Raw genomic sequence first — 19,259 nt, forward strand, 5'->3', positions numbered from 1 at the left:
CAGTCGGAGTCACCTGTCCCAGCTGTGTCTCCTCCCAGACTCCCGTACACCCCCCGCCCCCTCACCACTGTGGCAGCACAAGAAGCAGAAAAGGCCTTGGCTCTGTGCAAGCCCTGCTCAGCCACAAAAACATCTGTCATCACTGTGTTCAGCACAGACACAAAACACAGCCGACACCAGCCACTGGGAAGAAAACTAACCCTACCCCAGTCAAAGCCAGCACACAGGCCGGTATGAGACCAGACTATAACCTCTGGCATCCTGGCTGACTTCAGGTAAAACGAGACATCTCCAAACTCACTTTTAAGCCCACCCTTAGAGACCATTCATTTTTTCTTAACTGATTATATAAAACACATTCAGTATTAACCCCAACCAAATACCAATTCCTGTTAAGAAAATAAGATTTATAATCTTTATTGTTTACTTACATATAATAAATATAATACAGAACAAAAACATCACACACACTGATTGTATTACACAGGCTGTTAATCAGAATACATTACATTTTCTTTTCATTAGCCCTTTTATAGGGTTTTGGTACTGGGTATTAAGAATTTCAATTTCAACCTATAAACACAAGAAAAATTGTCCAATTTTTACCTTCACACGTTTTAAATACTCATATATATATTGGTCTTGTTAAAAATATATAAGCACTGTTCAGTATTTGCAATATAGGACTTTAATTTCCATTCACTAGATCTCTATTAATATAGAGGATTTCAAAATAATGAATAGCTTAAATCTGATTTTAATTAAAAATACTTATTCTATATTTCTCATTTAACTGACTTCCCCTCAGAAAATGAAGTGACAGGACAAAGACATTCCAGGCAAAAGCCAGTGTTCACTTTTAAAGAACAAAGGGTAAAGTTCTGGTCCTTGCTTCACCTGTACTATCCTGGAATAATGGAGACACCAATTTGGTATAAAGAGGGCAGAAGGAAACCAGAGTTTCTGAGCAGACATGCATCTTTATTTCAGATTTACCACTGCCATCCTGCTGTTTTCTTGGCTTAAAAAATCACTGCATCAAACCTCCATTATATGTTTTTCTCTGCATGAATATCCTTACCATTAAATGGAAATCAGATTAAAATGCTACATTTCTTTTGTTATCAAAAATAGATCAAGGTTTTTAACATACTCTGACTCAGGTTTTTAAGTGCAAATGCAATACATCAGTAATTCACGTTCTGGTCTCGCTAAGGAAAATGGTTAAAAGATGATGCATAAAGACGTTTCATAGAGGATATATACTGGAACTTTCTGTGCTCTCTGAACATCTGAATTATCAAGAAACTGTACAGACTTCAGGCAAACAAAAGTTTTCTTCAGTTGAAGCAGCATCTGCTTTAAAAGTGTTATTGAGAATGCCCTGAAACTTGGTACAAAATGTAATGCCAAAACAAACATTAAAACTGCTACTGGTTTTGTGCATCTTTTAACGCAGTAAGTTTCAGGATTTTCATAAATCAAGGTTCACAAACAATTTTGCTTTACTAATATCTACTCCAAAGAGACCTCACATAGATTCTAAATCATTACCCCTTCAGCTGTACAATGCTGAGGTTGTACCTCATACTTATTATGTTTTTCTAATCCCATTCAGAAATGTCAACTCCAACAACTGGCTATGCTTTCCATATAGCTTTGTGTAAACAGCCTCATGACTTTCAATTAGCAAAGCATTCCTTTGTAACTGCTTGGATGTACTTCAAGAAAAAGAAAAAAAAAAAGAAACTCCTAAGTCTCCAAATATAATTTGTCTCCATTTTTTTGTTTTTGTTTTTTTTGTTATAATCACAGGGCTTAATTTAAGCATTTAGCTTCAATATGAAATGATTATTCAAAATATCCACTTTTTATATTAGGTCAAGATCAACCAGAGATCAATCCAATAAACCATTGCCTAAGCACTTCCTATATGGAATTGGGCTATGCAGGAAATTACCTCAATGATATTACAGCTGATTCCATATGCTTCCTACTAAGATTCCCTAATTTTCAATTAAGGTTCTTGTTTTAATTTTCGTGGTTTTTTTTTCCTTACCCAACAGGAAAGTGACACAGTTTGGCTAGAAAGCCCCCCCTGTTTCCCTACCTAGAAGAAAAAGAAGATTCTAAAATATTTGAGAAATTACTCATTCTTGTAGAGGAACTAACTAAATCAGTATGCAAAAGGTCAGATTTAGGTAGAAGAAAAGCATCACCTCCTATTACACAGACAAGGAAGATTTGTGGGCTGTAATATATCGAAGGATATCATCAATGAAAAGACAGTCATTTGCATATTATAAAATCAGTTTTATGCTAAATGGCTAATTCCCCCAGCTTCATAAGTGTGAAGTTTTGTTTGGGGTTTTATAAAAAAAATTGTGGAAAAAAAATCAGGAACATATGTGCAGAGCAGCCCTGAACTATTATTTCTGAGGCGATTCCAGTAGCCGGTTATATTTCTTCTGTGGGATATAAAGAAAATTTGTGCACCCTCCCTGAAAAAACAGAAGTTCATTAACAAAAGAAAAGGAACATTAGATGCAACTTTAGAAACAGAGATGCACCTAAAGGACTCTGCACTTGTAGAACTAAACAGCTGCTTTCTACAAAAATCCTCAGAGAAAAGCCTTTTATGCTTTTTAGAAGTAGGAAGCGAAAGCCAGATGAAATTCTGGATGTGTTTCACATCATGGCAGGCATATCCAGAAAAGTTCTGGTTACCTCCTAATACCAGATGTAATGATGCAACACTTCACCTCAGAGGAGAGTGAGAACACAGATATCTGAGTAGTCACATTTATGTGTCAGATTTATGTTTTATGTTAGATTTTTAACACCACGGAGAACTAGGATAGTCAAAATGTAATTACACTGGCTTTACCTAGAGAGGAAATTCACTCTGCAATGAATGCAACAGGGCATGTAAATGGAAATGTCAAAGCAGAAATCATCAAGAGAAAGAAGGTGATGCTCAAGGCTGATGACTATGATCACACGTTCTCACTATGGACAAAAAAATTCTCCTACAAGTATACAACAAAGTGTAGAGGTTAACATTTCTCATACTGATGATTTTAAACAAAAGTCATGTAGTAAGACAAATTCACCTTCTAAATAATTAGGCTGCTTGCTGGCTATACAGAACATATCTTTTGTGACCAGTTACAGTAGTGTGTTTACCATTTTTACCAGCACTAAAATCCCTCCATTTATATTACTGAGGTCTTAAAGCAAACCACTCCAAATATACGCTGCAGATAGAAATACTGCAAAGGCATAAAGGTCAGCCTGACTGCAGAGTTCCTTTTCAATAAAGTTTTACTTTATTAATGCTGTCTATGACTCTCTTGGGCTTTGGATCAAATCCCAGTCTAGACAAAGTATCTTTACTGGAAAAACAAACAAAAAAATCCCCAAAGTGAACAGACTTAGTAAAAATTTGATGATATAAATGAATATATTTATATTAGAGATTTATACCGGTGATCTACTCCATAATCAGATTATTATTATTATGGTATTGCCTAACCCTGAAAGTTAATGTCACTGTCATGCCAGAAGTGCATCTTCAATATCAGCAGAGTAACTATTCATTTGTACGGCGCAGAGGACAACAAAGTAAAACCACACATGTTGCAACATCGGATTAGAACGGATGTTTCTACAAACAGTAACAAATGTTGGGCAGAGTGTATTTTATTGACACCTTTAAATGTTCTTAACATTCTCATCATGATTTACCTGATAAGTCTAAAGGAAGTTCAACATGAAAGCTACACAATGTGAAATGCTTTGAGTGAAACTCGGAAATGTTTGTAGCAATTTTAAAAGCAGGAATTAGTTATCGGCTCTCACAACGTATGGTATCATCCATATTTCCCTGAGAAATCATGCCCTGCAATAATCATGTAAAACAAATTACAGCATTAATGAAATCATGGATTAGATAGGGGAAATAATGCATAACAACTGTTTTTGAGTGAACACAGAAATGCTACTGGAGTCATAACTACTAAATTGCAGGCACTACACATGACAGCCATAACAGAAATGGTAACTAACTCAAAACTTGTTCCAGATAAGAAAGCTGATTAGAAGCACCATCCTATAGTTAGCCATATAACTCAACATTATGATATTAGCATTAGTTTGTTTCTTGATTTTTTGAGCATGCCACTTCTTAATTTACAAACACTCTGCCTTATCGAGGCCTGTTTGCATATGAAATTTGAACGTGTCCCCATAAATTCACTCTATGAACAAAATTGAACTGGTTTTCTCCCTCCTCTGATAGCTTAGTGTAGCTCAGTAACTTAATTTCCCTAAGATAGTAAGATCTTTCAAGAGAGAATAGGAACGATAACATTCAACACCAAGAGAAATGGAAACAAGAATTACAAAGAAATCGTTTTGCCACCTTATTTAAAGCCATCATAGCTGTGAATAGCAGTATCTAGGCACGAGGAGCATTGCGAAAGGAATGACAATTACAGCAGCACACACCAAGGAAAGTGATTTGCAGTATCCCCTATTTTTGTCAGTATGTTCCAAGGAGGTTTGACACACACAGACCAGCACACTGGGTCAAGTATCAGCTGCAGCCCCATGGTTCAAACAACACCCCTGATTAACATCTTATTTCCACAAAATACTTCAGCATCCGCCACACCTCACTGAGATACCCAGGAGTGCCTCAGCCACCCTGCTTCTGAGTTTGTGTGCAGTCCACTCCAGCCCAACTCCATGGCAAGCAGGGCCAGTGACACAGTACAGCCCCTGCCCTCATACAGGGACTTCCATAGGCCAAAAGCCAACAAGCAGGATGCAGTGAACACTGGAAAACAGGAACATCAGGCCCTTGGTGCCTCCAGCAGCATTCATGTGCCCCAGACTTTGCAAGTAATTGCTAAGTACCAATGTGGCATCTCTCTCAGTCCACTGGTGAATTAACATTACATCTACAGCTTGTAGGGAACACATTTTCAGCATGACTGAAACCTAACACAAAGTGGCCAGAGAAACTGAAATTCTTTTTCTCCTTTGTCCTGAACTGCAGCACACTGTGTATCAAATAGACTCACCAAAACCCTAAAACCAAAGGCATGCTCTGTAGCATTTGGCAAATTATTAGCATTTCCTTCATATATAAAAACCAAACAGCTCCAAAACCTTAACTGTACACACAGAAAAACTGTTGGTTATTTCAAATGATTACAGGAATTAGTTAAACTGTTTGACAGAGCAACACATGGTATTCATTTTCCATCTTGCAGATATGGGAAATTGCTGTTGCTAATGGTAATCAAAGAAATGCTAGACATAGAAAAAATCGTTGTTTTTTTAAAGTGTATGTGGTTCCTACAAGAAATATGTCAGGATAAAGACATTCCCAAATTGAAACAGTAAGAGCAATGACAATTTACACCAGCACAGAGAGGTAAAGCATTGATGAGAGAGCTCCTTCACATTCCAGTTGTGTGATGAGGAAGAAAAACCCAGCACGTCTCCATTTCGTCAGAGGTACCTGAGAATCAAAGCTAAATCTCTTGTGCATTTACCAAGCACCCATTAGAGAGTCAAGCAATTTACATTTCAAATTAGACAGTATATTTATAAAATATTATTGTACTAAAAATCACAAGATTTTATAGAAAAAACATCATCACATTCTATTAAATGCAGGAACAATGTTATATGTCATAGCTTCCATAATCAAAACCGTAACACGTTTCTTGTAACTACAGGGGCACCACTGTTTAAAAATCCTTTCAGGAAGGACAGTTTGCTTTGTTCTTACTCTTTAAAGAACTGTAATGTAATGCAAAAACACTGCTTAAGCTACTTAGTGCCATGAGATAAAAATATCTTGTATCTTATAAAAAAAATTAGCACATTTTTGTTAAAAACAAGAACAGTGGGAAGGCCCTGACTGAGTTTACTGAACGCTCTTCAACATTCCTGGGGTCAGAGACAGAATAATATTCTCTTAGTACTTATTTTTTTAACCTCTCAAAATCATGAATAATGCAAGTTAACAGCAGTCATATATGTGGGGGATTATGATGATCTTTCACTTTAAACCATGAACATAAGGGTAAATATGAACAGCAACTGCCCATTTTACATTGCAGCTCCAATTCTATTGGTATGGCAAATTTCAAAGAACAGTAATAGAAAATTTTGCTAAAAATACTGTCATTGCCCATCTGAAAGCAAACTCAGTTTTCCCAGGCTTAGTTCACTGATTCCACACGTGCCAATTGATCCAAATTTTGAGTTAATGCCTGGTATTACATATTTGTCAGGATCTTATTGAAACATTTCATTAATTGAAAACAGACATCTTTTTATTGTGAGTAGGCATTAACATTACTTCTAGGAAAAAAGTTGAAGCTAACATCCTGTAACTTGTCATAATTTAAAAAAACCCCAAAAACAAGCAAACAAAAAAATCAAAAAACCTAAGGAAACTCCACTTATCAAAAAATCCCTGAAAATACTGCCAAAGTAAAATTACTTCAACATACTGTATTTTCAACCCCTCTATTTGTGGAGTTTGGAAATTTAAATGTGGAATTTTTCAAAATGTCTACAAAAATTGAATAAACATTTTGTCTGTTTTGGGTTTGTGATTTTGTTTTGGTTGGTTTGGAGGTTTTTTTAATTCCTATTTTAGTGTCTCTCATCTTAAAGAGAAAGATCACCAAAACCTTTAGTGCAACCCAGTATTAAAAATGGGAAGGAAAAAAATGATAAAGGTGAAATATTTGAACAGAATAGTACCCAGGTCCATTTTTTCTTCTTTCTCTATTAAATTCTAGCTGCTGGTTAGAATTCTTCTATAAATGTACAGCTAAGCATATTGCTTTCCTGCATTCTCTCTCATATAGTAGTTTTATCACCAAAAGACCAAAATTTCTTTTGGAATGATCATTACTGAGTGCCAAAACATGAAAAGGCATTTCTGCTACATCATCCTTCTGTATTTGTGTGGAAGGACAGCAGAAATACCCCACATTACCCTACCTTGTTATGTGGAAGAGAATACTGCTGGCTAAAAATCCATCCGACATTCATTATATAAAAATAAAATCCATCAAAAGCCAAAATTAACTTTGATCTGTCTTATAGGCCAGAAGTTGGAAAATGGCACTGATTAATTTCAAATATTCCTGAATATAATTATAATAGCTTCTCAGAATTAAAGAGGATGGAAACACTGCAGTGGAAGGAAGATATAGGTTATAAGGAAAATTACCATTTTCAGAATAAATTTATTAATACAACTAGGGGAAAAGAAAAATCAATGCAAACACCTTTACCTTTTAGATTGCTCAGCAGCCAACTCACTGACTGAAAACTTTCCTCAATTAATTTGACCTCTTTTGCAACTTGGCAGCTACATACATGAAAATTTTCACATGTCTGTGAGATAACTGGGAGTAAGAACGGGTTACAGAATCAGTCTGCTTAAAACAAACATTGATTTTGAGAATGGACACCCAAACGTATTGTAAATAGAAATATTTCCCCATTCACTGAAATTTCAAGCATTCCAGATTGTTGGGCAGCAAGATTTTTAAACATCGGCACCCACTGCCATTACAAGGCTTCTCAAAATGGCCTAAGACAACACGTCTGTAGTGTTCCAGGACCGAACAAAGATCCTGCCTCAATAATCATAAGAATGCACTTAATAAATTATTTATTCTGTTTTCCTCTATTAATATGCAAATAGTTTATACAACATAAAAAAATTTAATTTGTACCTACTACAGGTAATGTATCTATTAAGCTTTTCCTCTGAAAGCCTGTAAGATTTGATGACCTGCAAACTTATTTACATAACTCACTTGAAAGTATCTTTTAAAAACAATATTGTCCAGCATTTAACAAAATCATGAGTTAAAAAAAGAAAGAAATCACTTAACAGCATTTGCTTTCTTGATTTTGTCAAGTAATGTCACCAGCTCAAGTGTTATAAGGCAGGTTGGTTGCTCAGATGGACTAAGACTCCCTATGGTGATAGGCATAGAGTAACTTTGTTCATTTATAAAATCAGATGAAAGCAAGAAAGAGGAAAAGTTTAGAGTTTCAAAAGAACTGAAACTTCTTATTTTTACTACAAATTCAGAATAGGCACTGAAACATGACTCCTTAGGGACTTTTCCAGAAGATTGTCTCTTCGCTGGGCATCATTCCATTTTTAAACTAAGAAGAAGAAAAAGAAAAAAATATCAGAGTACATAAGTCAGGATTTCAAAAAAAGAATCACCATGTATATTTGTTTCCATCTTACTAATAAAAGAAATAACTCCCTGTCTTAAGCTTAAGACATCACAATTACTGTTTTGGTTAGAATGTTTTCAATTTCTTTATTCGATTTAAGCAATGTTAGAAAATAAAAATATACTTCTCATGTAATTCTGCATGCATTATTTGAAAACTAAAGCCCTGGTTTTAGCACAAGGCTAGGAGAGTCCTAAACTATGTCTGTACTGACCATGTAATGTTCCTTTTAGATGTTTGTGTAACCCCCTCTTAGAGAGGGATATTTTGCAAACTCTTTAGCTTTTCTAGTTTAGTTTCCCTATGGTTATCGTGAGAAATATTTGCCCTAATATTTAATGGAATTTAACAACTTAATTCTTGTCAACTACAAACACAAGGGCTCCCTTCCATTTTCTGGACCCATAATGATAAAGTCTGGTGATGTTCTCTGAGCTTCCTTAAATGGTTGGTGTTTTTCGTGAATTGCAGTAACCCAAACGGAGACCCCAACAGCATTAAGGAGTGAAATAATTACTTCAGCTCTCTTCCACACACATAATCCATGTCAAGAAGTTGTGTGCTTCTTCTGGTTTGTTGACTCATGTCCAATTTTATACGAACATTTTAATTAAAAACTACTTCACATTTCAAAACCATTAACCAAAAACTGTATCAATGTGAGAATAATGCTTGGCAATGAATAATAATTTTGACGACACACTTCAAAACTGTGTCCATCAATACAGGACAAGACTAACTGTATGCTTTTTAAAAATGTGTCCTTGCATAACACAAATGCCACCATGGAAACCAATCCTCACCTTTCTGTGTATTGTTTGAGGTTTTTAAGCATACCTTTTGTCTATGAACAGCAACTCTCTCCATCTTGTGAAACACTATGCATAGGAATGAGGCTTTCACACTGCTCACTTTCTTCTGGCATTCTTAAAAGAAACAAATTTATTTATTTAAAGTAACACAGTAATATTAAGTTGGTTGTTAGGAAGCGAAAGTAATTAACTAAATACACTAGTTGTTTGAACTGCAGCCATTAAAAACATGCAAAGACCCCTTAAGTTCATCAAATACACTTAAGTTTGCACAATTTTCACTGCATGTTCTGGGTATAGCAATTAACATAAAGGCATTAAGAGGAAAAACTCTGATAGCCACTAGGAAATTTCTTTTAAAAGGTAAAAAGACTTCACATCTTTCCATTTTCTGAGCATTGCAGAGGTTAATAAATGGATTGGTAACTACTACTATTAAGAAATCAGTACTACTGAATATAAAATCAGCTGAAAATAAATAGAGTATGAGTACTGCAGCTTATAAAAAATATAGGTTAACGGAAAGGCTGGAGAAGAGATAGGATAATACTTTGTGAATGTCCTACCTCTGAATTCGATGTTTTCTACAGATAAAGGCAAAAACTCTTCTGATTCCCACCATTACTGGATCCCAGTTGTTATAGTGACATAAGAGAGTTGCAATGAAAAAAGAAAAAAATACAGGTACTGCCCCTGCAAAAAATAACCAGGAAAACTGCACCTGGAATTAAAACACAAACATCGTTCACTCAACAGTTTAAAAAAAAAAAAAAAAAAAAAAAAATGCTGCATATTTAGGATAATTATTATTGCAAGTTTGAGATTATTATTGTAAGTTTGAGATGCAGTTTGAATTATTTTACACTGGGTGAGTTATTTGGTACAATTTCTATAGCCACTGTTGCTGCTAATATCTTTTTCCACTGATCCGTTCTTTACAATGGAACATGTTGTTTGCATTGTGAGGTGAATGAAGACTCCTATTTCCAAGGAGTCTCATTTTTAGGTTTTTAGCTGTTTCTCTGGTACCAAGGAGAAACTAGACACTTCAGAAATCCTGAATAAGAGATCTCACCTGAAAGATTTGTGCACCTGTCTATTCACTATGAATATACTGTCACTGACCAGTAACTGGTCAGTGCATATAAATGCACATAAAAAGACTCTGCTACTTGAAATTTACAGTAATTTTCTTTTTAATTAAAAAAAAAAGGCAGGGCACATTATTTGCCCAATTTAAACTAAATTCTACTTGTATCTACACTGCTACTTTTATCCAGCTATTACTACACTCAGTAGCAGCCTTCTGATACTGTTTAAAACTTAAAATTATAGGAGGTTACAGCATGGTGAGGCCCTGGCACAGGTTGCCCAGAGAAGTTGTGGCTGCCCCATTCCTAGAAGTGTCCAAGACAAAGTTGGACTGGGCTCTGAGCAACCTGGTCTAGTGGAAGGTGTCCCTGCCCATGGCAGGGGTTGGAACTAGATGATCTTTCAGATCCCTTCCAACCCAAACCATTGCATGGTTCTACAATTCCAAATGAAGAGCACAATCGGCCTGGGACCTGCCTTTCAGGATGAAAGAGCCATAAACTGTGGGCACAGCACCCTCGTGTGGAGAAAATATCCAAAATTGAAGAATTTGGAGAAAATCTGGCACCCAACATTGATGGTCACCCTCAAAATTCTAATAAACTGCAATTGTTAAGCCTTGTGTTTTCTTAGTGATTTCTAACAGAAATTCAGAAACACGTAAATTACCAAAAGGAATATTTAATTAGTCATCAAAAACTTGGTTGTAATTTCTTAAGATTCAGATTTATGCTAGATTATTACAGAATAACATCCAGAAAGTCAGCAATTATGCACACTGTATAACTACCGTGCCATTTGACAGTCATACGAAGACTGCATATATTACTATTTCAATCTTTACATTATTAGTCATGACAGTGTCGTTCTTGTGTAGGTTCCTTTTAAGTAAAGACAAGGCTGGCCAGAGGCACTAAGGGAGCAGCTCGAAGCTTAAATTTCTATGAGCCCAATTTGGACACCTGAGACTTCAGCAAGCGTAGGGCTTGGCTTGGGATATTTAGATGTTCGTATAACAGAGACACACTTGCACAAATGCACTTCTACAAAAAAACCTCAAAGTCTACTTGACTAATTTCTTGTACCATGCAAACAAGTACAAGTCTCAAAAGGAAAACCTCAAATGTGATGACTGAAATCAAGTCACAAATTGAACCACCACAGACAATGCACAAACTCCACTTGCTCTGGGGAAGACCCTACTCAGAGAATGCTCAAGTTAAGCCATGTTCCAGGCACAGGCAGCAATTTTCTCTTCTCATACTTTCACACTTATATTTGCACAGACCTTAAAAATAAACAGCAATTGCATTTGCTACAAGAGTCATGAGTATCAAAGCAGTGTAACCAAGCAGCAGCTGGCAGAGCAAGGCCACCAGTCTACTCAAAATTTCAGCAGTATTGTATAGTTAGTTCTGCATTTGGTCAGTTTTGCCCATTTTTATTGATATCATTTTTAGCTAAACTGTTACCTGACCAAACTGCTCCCCAATTCACATAGAGATTTATCATCTCAGTAAAGAACTTCTTGTAGCTGCTTTATTCCTTTGTGGTAAACCTGCAGGTTTTTGGGTTTGTCACTAATTGAGTACTTTCAAGATAAGCAGTCCATACAATTCTGTAATTGTAAAGGTATGAATTTAAGGTGTGCTGTATTTGCAGATGTTCTTTAATTCTGAAAAGTGCCTGTTCAAGGTAATGTATCTGGCCAGGTACTGCTGATGACTTTGGGTACTTTTCATACAAGCTGCACTTTAATCAATTTTGTGCAAGAGCACACTTTAAAGTGCAAAATTACTGTAACTGTCAATATCAAGAGAGCATCAATCCCAATGCAGTTCAACAAGTATTAACAGGTGACAGAAGTAAAATACTGCTCGTTGTATACATCAATAAAGATAATACTGCCATTTAATTTGAAGAAATAATGCTCAAAATGTAGAATTACATTACCTTCTGCATGCACATGTCAGCTATGATGGACAGAGGTATTGTAAGGCTTAGAGCAAGTGTGCCGATCAGAGATGAGGTAAGAAAGCAGCCCCTGAAAGACAATGAAATAATAACAGTTATAAAATAATAATGATAATAAATAATAATTATAATACAAAGGTCTTATTTAAAAGTTAAAAGACAAAGTAACACATCAAATGAGGAAGGCATTTGATCAAGCTTAACAGTCATTGTTTGTTTTAATAATCAAAAATTAAAGCTCACACGCCCACACTCCATCTGTGAAACTGCTTACAATTCCTAACTAGACAATTGATGTCTTCTGGGGTGAGGTTTAATTCCCATATAAACCTTTTGAGATGATGGAAAATTCCCTACTTCACATTCTTTAACTTCATCTAGAAAAATCTGCATTTTGGTTCTATACCATGGTTCTCTATAGCACAAGAGAATACTCCTGTATCTCTGCACTGTCTGCTTCTGAATTAGAACCAGCCCGTCCACCAGAAAACTGTAAATGAATAAATGGCACGGAAACCTATAAAAACTTATCATCAGGTTAAAAAACCCCTTAAAATTAAGAGTCATATCTATCCCTTCATTATATAGTTGGCAGTATGTGGCAGTAGGTTAAATGGCATTATTTACTTCCAAAGAAAGTGAAGAGGACCATACTAGTGGCACACTGGACAGATAAAAGGAGGATGTCAGCACAAGCCCTGAAATTAGTCCCAGTCCAAAACTCTAGGGAAAAGGAACTGGAAATAAAGCTAATGCTTTGATTGACTGGATTATCATTCTGAGTAATTGCACAAAAAGAAGACTGTGCACACCCATGTACTTAACCCCATCCTAATACTTGATTTTGGGACCAGAGCCAATGTTTGGGGTTTTGGGAAATTTTGTTTGTTTGTTATTTCACCTATATTAAAATATTGCACTTAACCTTTTTACCAGATACTGAGCTGCAGTGTAATCTTACAGGATGGCATTAACATCACAAAAATATTCCATCAATAAACAAGTTTAATTCAAAGGAACAATGCATATATAATTAGGACTGGTGTAAGAGTTTGCCAATAAACAAAAATTATCATGATTAGATTTCCTAAATAACTTTAAACTCAATCTGAAAAAAAACCCAAAAAATCAAAAAGAGACACAAACCCCCACGCCCACCCCCAAACAAAACAAAAAGGTTTTCATGGAACTCCACCTACATCTTTTGTTGCAGTATTGTCACAGAACTGTTACAACAGAAATTCATGCTCTCCTATTGCTACAGCAACTCTGTACCACAAAGTGTTTTTGTCACAAAATGTCAATTCTAAAATGAGCTATGCACACAGGATTTTAATAAATACTACAAGACCACATCACCTGCTTTTTAAAATTAGCTGTGGCTTTCTAACAGGACACTGTGACATGATGGGTGACATCCTCTAACTTAAGCTGCATATATGGACAGAAAAAATTTTAAAAACAAAGAAAAACCACCTACCCAGACAATCTGACATTTCGACATGTGAGAACACAGGTAAGATAATTTATGTCAACCATATTCAATGTATGTAGTACATACCACAGCCAGAGGAACTCTGACAGAACTGTTCCAATAAGGCCATTAATGACAATGCACATCCATATCAGTTTGTTGGGAAACTCAAATGCTTCAAACCCGGTATAGTGAAGCAGGAAGAACCCTGGCCACAGCAGCAACAGATTGAACAGCCCTACAAAACCTGAGTATAAAAACAGTTTTAAGTAAATCACAAAGAATATCCTTCAACATAACCAAAATCTCATCTAAACTCTGACAACATGCATACAAAAAAAACAAGCAATGAAGCAGTATTTTAAATCTTTCAAATGAAATGAATATAAGAAACTTTACCTGAAATTCACAAACAAAAATTGCATCAGATATTTACAGGTTTTAAATTGAAAATAAAATTCTAGAATTTCATTAAGTCAAAGGGGCTGTCTGCATTCCCACAGGTAGTGTTACCACTCATTGTTAAGGTTTTAAACAAGAAACAATCCACACAACCAGTACCTAAAGTACTCCTAACAGGAATAACAGGCTTTCTCTACTTCCTTGGCTTTTCTAAGCCCCTGATACACAGTTCAGTGCCTGAGAGCAAACAATTTAATTACACACCGAATTAAAATGTTGAATAGAGTTATTTTTAGTCTTACCAAAGAACATTGGTATGTCAAGTTTATCTTCTCTATCTACTTTCCTTTTTATCATTACTATGTACACAGCATATAGCATTGCTCCTACAAGAGACCACAAGGAACCTGGAAAGATGGAAAAAGACATGCTAAGCATGTTAAGCACAGTAGGATCAACTCCCCTAAACACACAGTTATTACAAAACCATCACTCAGAAACTGCTTATTACAGAATCCCTTAATATATGAAAAGCATGGAAAAATGTAGAGCTCAAAAATGTAAATACTTTCCCAATTAAGCTATATACATAGAGTGGAAAATTATCATAAATGACAAGTTTCAGAAGTTCAAACTAAAAAGCCAGATTGTAGAAGGTTACATGAGTAAGAAATATGGAGCTTGCTATATGACTACTTGGTACTGTCAGAAGATGGTACTCATCACTGCATGTTCCAGGATTAAAAACCATAAGTAAATACCTATTGTATCTTTTCCAGCAGATTTTTCAGATCCAGAAAGGTTAACAAGTACCACACCACCAATGCTAGCAAAAGAAAAGAAATGCAAAAGGTTTCTTAAACCCAGGAACTTTTTGACAAATAGAGAAAAAAAAAGAAAGAAAAACATAAAAATACAGTTCTATCTTTAGGCATTTTTATTTAATCAAAACCCACTTCTGGAAAGCCAAAAGGAGTTCTCTATTGCTAAGGCCTGATCCTAAGCTAAAATCAAACCAACCAACCCCACTTTTAACACCCAGAACAATACACCAGGCATTTAATGAAACAGGTTGACAACACTGAATGTCAAACCACTTCCTTTTTCCCCATTTACACAGAAAAAATAATTAAACAAGAAGAAAATAAGTTCACTTATTTCCAAGAATAACCTGGTTAATTTAATTTCCTACAGGAGAATGAGATTTGGTAACTGTTCATGATATGAAGTATTTAAAAAGATTTAATTCAACTTGCTCAATTTATCTGTGAAATGAGCATTTTTAAGAAAGTGATGTGTAGAATTTACGGTCACAGATACCACAAGTATAGTAAGGTACAGTTGTCCTCTCACTGTATCAGACAATTTTTGACCAAATGTTCTATCCCATTATCTTACCTTAAAATAACAGCTAATAATTTGGACAGGGTAAACCGATCTCCACTGTTACTGGGAAAGACTGCAGCTAAGATTAATGTAAAAAGCCCTGCAAGAGAAATTAAGAGAAGTTTATAAAATCATGTTTTGCCACCAGTTTGTTCAGAAAACTGCACAGACAGTTTCTTCTTTATATTTCATGTACTTGTTTTAACTACGTGTTCTTAACATCCTTCATTTTAGTCAGAACTGTTATGAAAATTAACACCTTGTGATGTGAATCCTCAGATAAGCAAATACATGCTCAGCTCTGAAAAAGGCCAGCCATACTAACAAAATAAACTGCAATAAGTCAGAAAAGTCAGTGACAGATTGTATAATTCTGTTTCTAAAACTGACTTTATAAAACAAAAAAAGTTAATTCTCCAAATATGTACTGTCACATAGTTTAAATACTCTAAAGCTTGTATTAGAGCCTTGCATAAAACCTGTAAAGCATATGATATGCATAATATTTAAGTGGTTTAAGTTCTTTACCTCTAAACCCATTTTTTAAAAAACAATCATTAGCAAGATAAACAGTTATACCACCTTTCCTTTAGAGCTATTACATTCCCAAAATATCTTTTTAATACACAGACATAACTGCAGAAATACACACACGAACTCAAAAAGTAGGAGAACATGAAGGTACCCTAAACCTCTGCAAATATATAATGACTTTCTTAAATGCACATATTCAATGGCTTTAAGCCAAAACCACAGGTAAAACATTACACAAGTCCATTGTAGCCAAACAGATTTTTACGTTATAAACAGCCTTAGAAGGCATATCTGGTGGTGTAAATAAATCTTACCAGAGGTTGATGACAAGATATTAACTATGGCAACTTGGGTATCTGACAGAGCTTCTTGGTAAGAGAAATTTGCCAAGAACCACTGGGGAAAAAGGAAAAATAATTGTTTTATATGAGTAGCAGCAACAGAGTTTAAGTTGCTCAGCGCAATAAAATTCTACTTAAAGCAAAAAAACCCCCAACTGGTCATCCAAAAATAAAATCAGAACATGATTTTTACCTTAAAGTGATTTCTAACTTCTATTAAAGGGGAAAGTACATTAAAAGATAGCAGTGCACTTAGAACTAGCCCAAACCAACCATATAAAAGTACATGTTTAATAATGAAATAACATACTTCAGAACCTAAAAATAATTAAAATGACATTATAATAGCTATTCTGTAGTAACTAAAGGTACTTTTAACTTGTTTTGGAAGTGCTTCCAGATGATAACTGTGCAAGGGCTGCAAAGAAATTTCAGGAATGCACGGAACATTAGTCAGCCTAATGAGTTTAAATTTTTAGAGCACTTAAAACCCTGGACACATCTCTACTGTAAAAAGCAAGCATCACTTCTATTCAATACCTAAAAAATATTTGTTAATTCTCTCATAAAGGAATAAAATGGCAAGTGTTTACTCATTTATTGATTGAGATCTCATTAATAAGATCTCAGATATATTCTGAGGGAAGTAACCACTCTCTAGTCTTAGTGGAAATATTCATACAGCCCAAAAAGAAATACATATACGTGCCAGTAACAGCTTGAACAGCATAAACAGGATTTATTTTGAATATGAAAACACTACCCTAGAAAAAATTAAACTACCATTTTCCAGCAGTGTTATTATTATTGATGATGACAGTAATAATAATAATGTTTACAGAGCAGTACTTCCTGAGCAAAAGCTGTGGTGGGTCCACATTACATAGAACCTATTTGGCAGTATCAGTGAAGCTGCTTCTGGAAAAGGTGTCACTGATCTGCTCTCTACATTTTTACTGTCTCAAAAATCATGCCACTGTTACCTCTCTCTCCCCCCAGAACTAAGGCATGATGCAGAAATATCAGCAACCAACAGACTCATAAGGAAATCTTGCACCTTCATGTCCAGCACCAGGAAAGCCTTACTTCCTATACCACATTTATGACACAAGGCTTTAAGAATACAAGTCACCTCAATACTTTTTCACTAATATTATACAAGTTTTAATGACATTTATGTGTGAGTTTCTGAAAGAATGGAGAACATACCACAAAACAAAAGAAAAAGCTAATTTTTGCTACTTGAGTTGCAGTGAGTTTTCCTACAGTTTTTAGTATTGATTCCTGCTCCTTAACTGTTGGATATGACATGCGAGACAACTTGGCTTCCAATGCATGGCTTGATGGGAGCTGTCGGATCTCCATAATATTACTGAACCTTACACGAGGCTTTTTGGGAGCTGGAGAAGGAAAAAAAAGAAAGAAAAAAGCTTCATATTATCATTAAACTTCTTGAGCCAACACAACATGTAAACAAAACCAACATGTTCCAATACAGCATTGATTACGATGCTACACAAATAACAGGTTTTTACCCAAATAGAAGACATGCCATTATTTTTTAATAAACGCTAGTATTTTGCTACTCAAGAAGCTACTAATAAGACAAAGTACAATTACTGTTTTCAATCAGTACAGTTGTCCACCCACAAAAACCTCACTGAAAAGCATCATCTCTGCTCCCTGTCAAAAAATCCAACATAAGGTAACAACAAATTTTTAGATAGGAATTATTCCATATTGATAAAATATTACACATAAGATTTTCTTTAATTGTTTAGTAGCCAAACAGCCCAAACTTGCACACAACTACACCTAACTGTAAGGATAATGTTTCATTCAGAAGATGAGAGTCCAACAGACCTCAAAGCTTAGCAGAGATCATAAAGTCACTTGCCCTTTTGAAAACCACCCTCTAACTAATCTTGCTAACCAGGATGAGCTCTTATTCATAAGTGTATTGTAAGTATCAATAGTCTTCTGTGTAAAGAAAACATTACACTACACACTACATGTAAATGTTATCCTAATTCAATATGAAAAAATACCTTATTTCCTAAAAAATGTGAAGGGAAAAGCTATGGCTTAAACAACTCTGAAGTGATTGGAGCATGTTGTCACAGGACATCAGGGGTTACCAAAGTGGTTCTTAACATCTAGAAATTAAAGAAGAGACTTTGCCTTTTATAAGCAGGGACTCTTTTGCTGAGGATCAGATAATTGCCTTCTTTGACAGTTAACTTTTCTACAACTGTCTGGGACAATTAGGCCTGTTTCAGATACTATCACAAGATAGTGAGGCTTAAATAAAATCAGAATGCACAGAGACTGTTAAAATTCTTACTTTGACTGCTTTGCTCCTGCTCTAAAAAGGACAATAGCTTGTTTTTCCAGAGGCTGACTCACTGCTGCTGGTCATACAAGCCCAGAAGGAAAGAATCACAAGTATTGAACCCAGTTGGTCCCTTGAGATAAACATAGGCTGGATCTGTAGTGACCAAGAAAGGTAAACTGAACGATAGGCCTATGTTTTCTCTACCTGAAAATAAATATATGAGACTGCAATTCATGCAATAAGAGATTTAAGGAAAGGGGAAAAAAAAAAGGGGGGGGGAAAGGGGGAGGCGAGACCTGCGACATGACAGCAGTTATACTAAAGAAGAAAGTACTTCCTTCACCAAAGAACTAACATTTCAGCATTCCAAAAGTCTTTACTCACTTTTCTCTGCATCACTATTATTACTGCCATTTTTTTCAGTTGGCAAGTCATGAAACTTTACAGGAACATATAAAGGTTCACTCTGCAATGAATCGGTATAAGTAAAAATACAGTTAAGAGGGATATTTAAATTATAAGCAGTAGAACTAATCTAGCAAATTTGAAAACTAAATAAAGAAAAGCTTGGTGAATAGTAACAGAATCAAACTCAAAGTGGGTTTGAACACAGT

General features: G+C 35.3%; 1 protein-coding gene across 6 annotated transcripts in view; it reads right to left on the reverse strand.

The window, feature by feature from the left end:
- Positions 1-401: 401 nt before the first annotated feature.
- Positions 402-19,259, reverse strand: part of SLC35F5 (solute carrier family 35 member F5) — a 29,692-nt gene continuing 10,834 nt past the window's right edge. For 5 of the 6 annotated variants that reach the window (XM_029959836.1, XM_029959835.1, XM_018072608.2 and 2 more), the window contains 11 exons: positions 19,030-19,111; positions 17,520-17,710; positions 16,284-16,365; positions 15,448-15,535; positions 14,811-14,875; positions 14,352-14,456; positions 13,735-13,894; positions 12,153-12,243; positions 9,674-9,828; positions 9,133-9,221; positions 402-8,217 (listed from right to left, as the gene is read on the reverse strand). In XM_029959836.1, coding sequence (XP_029815696.1) covers positions 9,140-9,221; positions 9,674-9,828; positions 12,153-12,243; positions 13,735-13,894; positions 14,352-14,456; positions 14,811-14,875; positions 15,448-15,535; positions 16,284-16,365; positions 17,520-17,710; positions 19,030-19,111 — 1,101 coding nt within the window. In that variant the 3' untranslated portion in view covers positions 402-8,217; positions 9,133-9,139. The remainder of the gene's footprint in view (positions 8,218-9,132; positions 9,222-9,673; positions 9,829-12,152; positions 12,244-13,734; positions 13,895-14,351; positions 14,457-14,810; positions 14,876-15,447; positions 15,536-16,283; positions 16,366-17,519; positions 17,711-19,029; positions 19,112-19,259) is intronic. The other variant, XM_029959837.1, reaches the window with a different exon arrangement.

Source organism: Manacus vitellinus, unplaced genomic scaffold, assembly GCF_001715985.3.
Source record: "Manacus vitellinus isolate BGI_N305 unplaced genomic scaffold, ASM171598v3 scaffold_22_pilon, whole genome shotgun sequence".
NCBI lineage: Eukaryota > Metazoa > Chordata > Aves > Passeriformes > Pipridae > Manacus > Manacus vitellinus.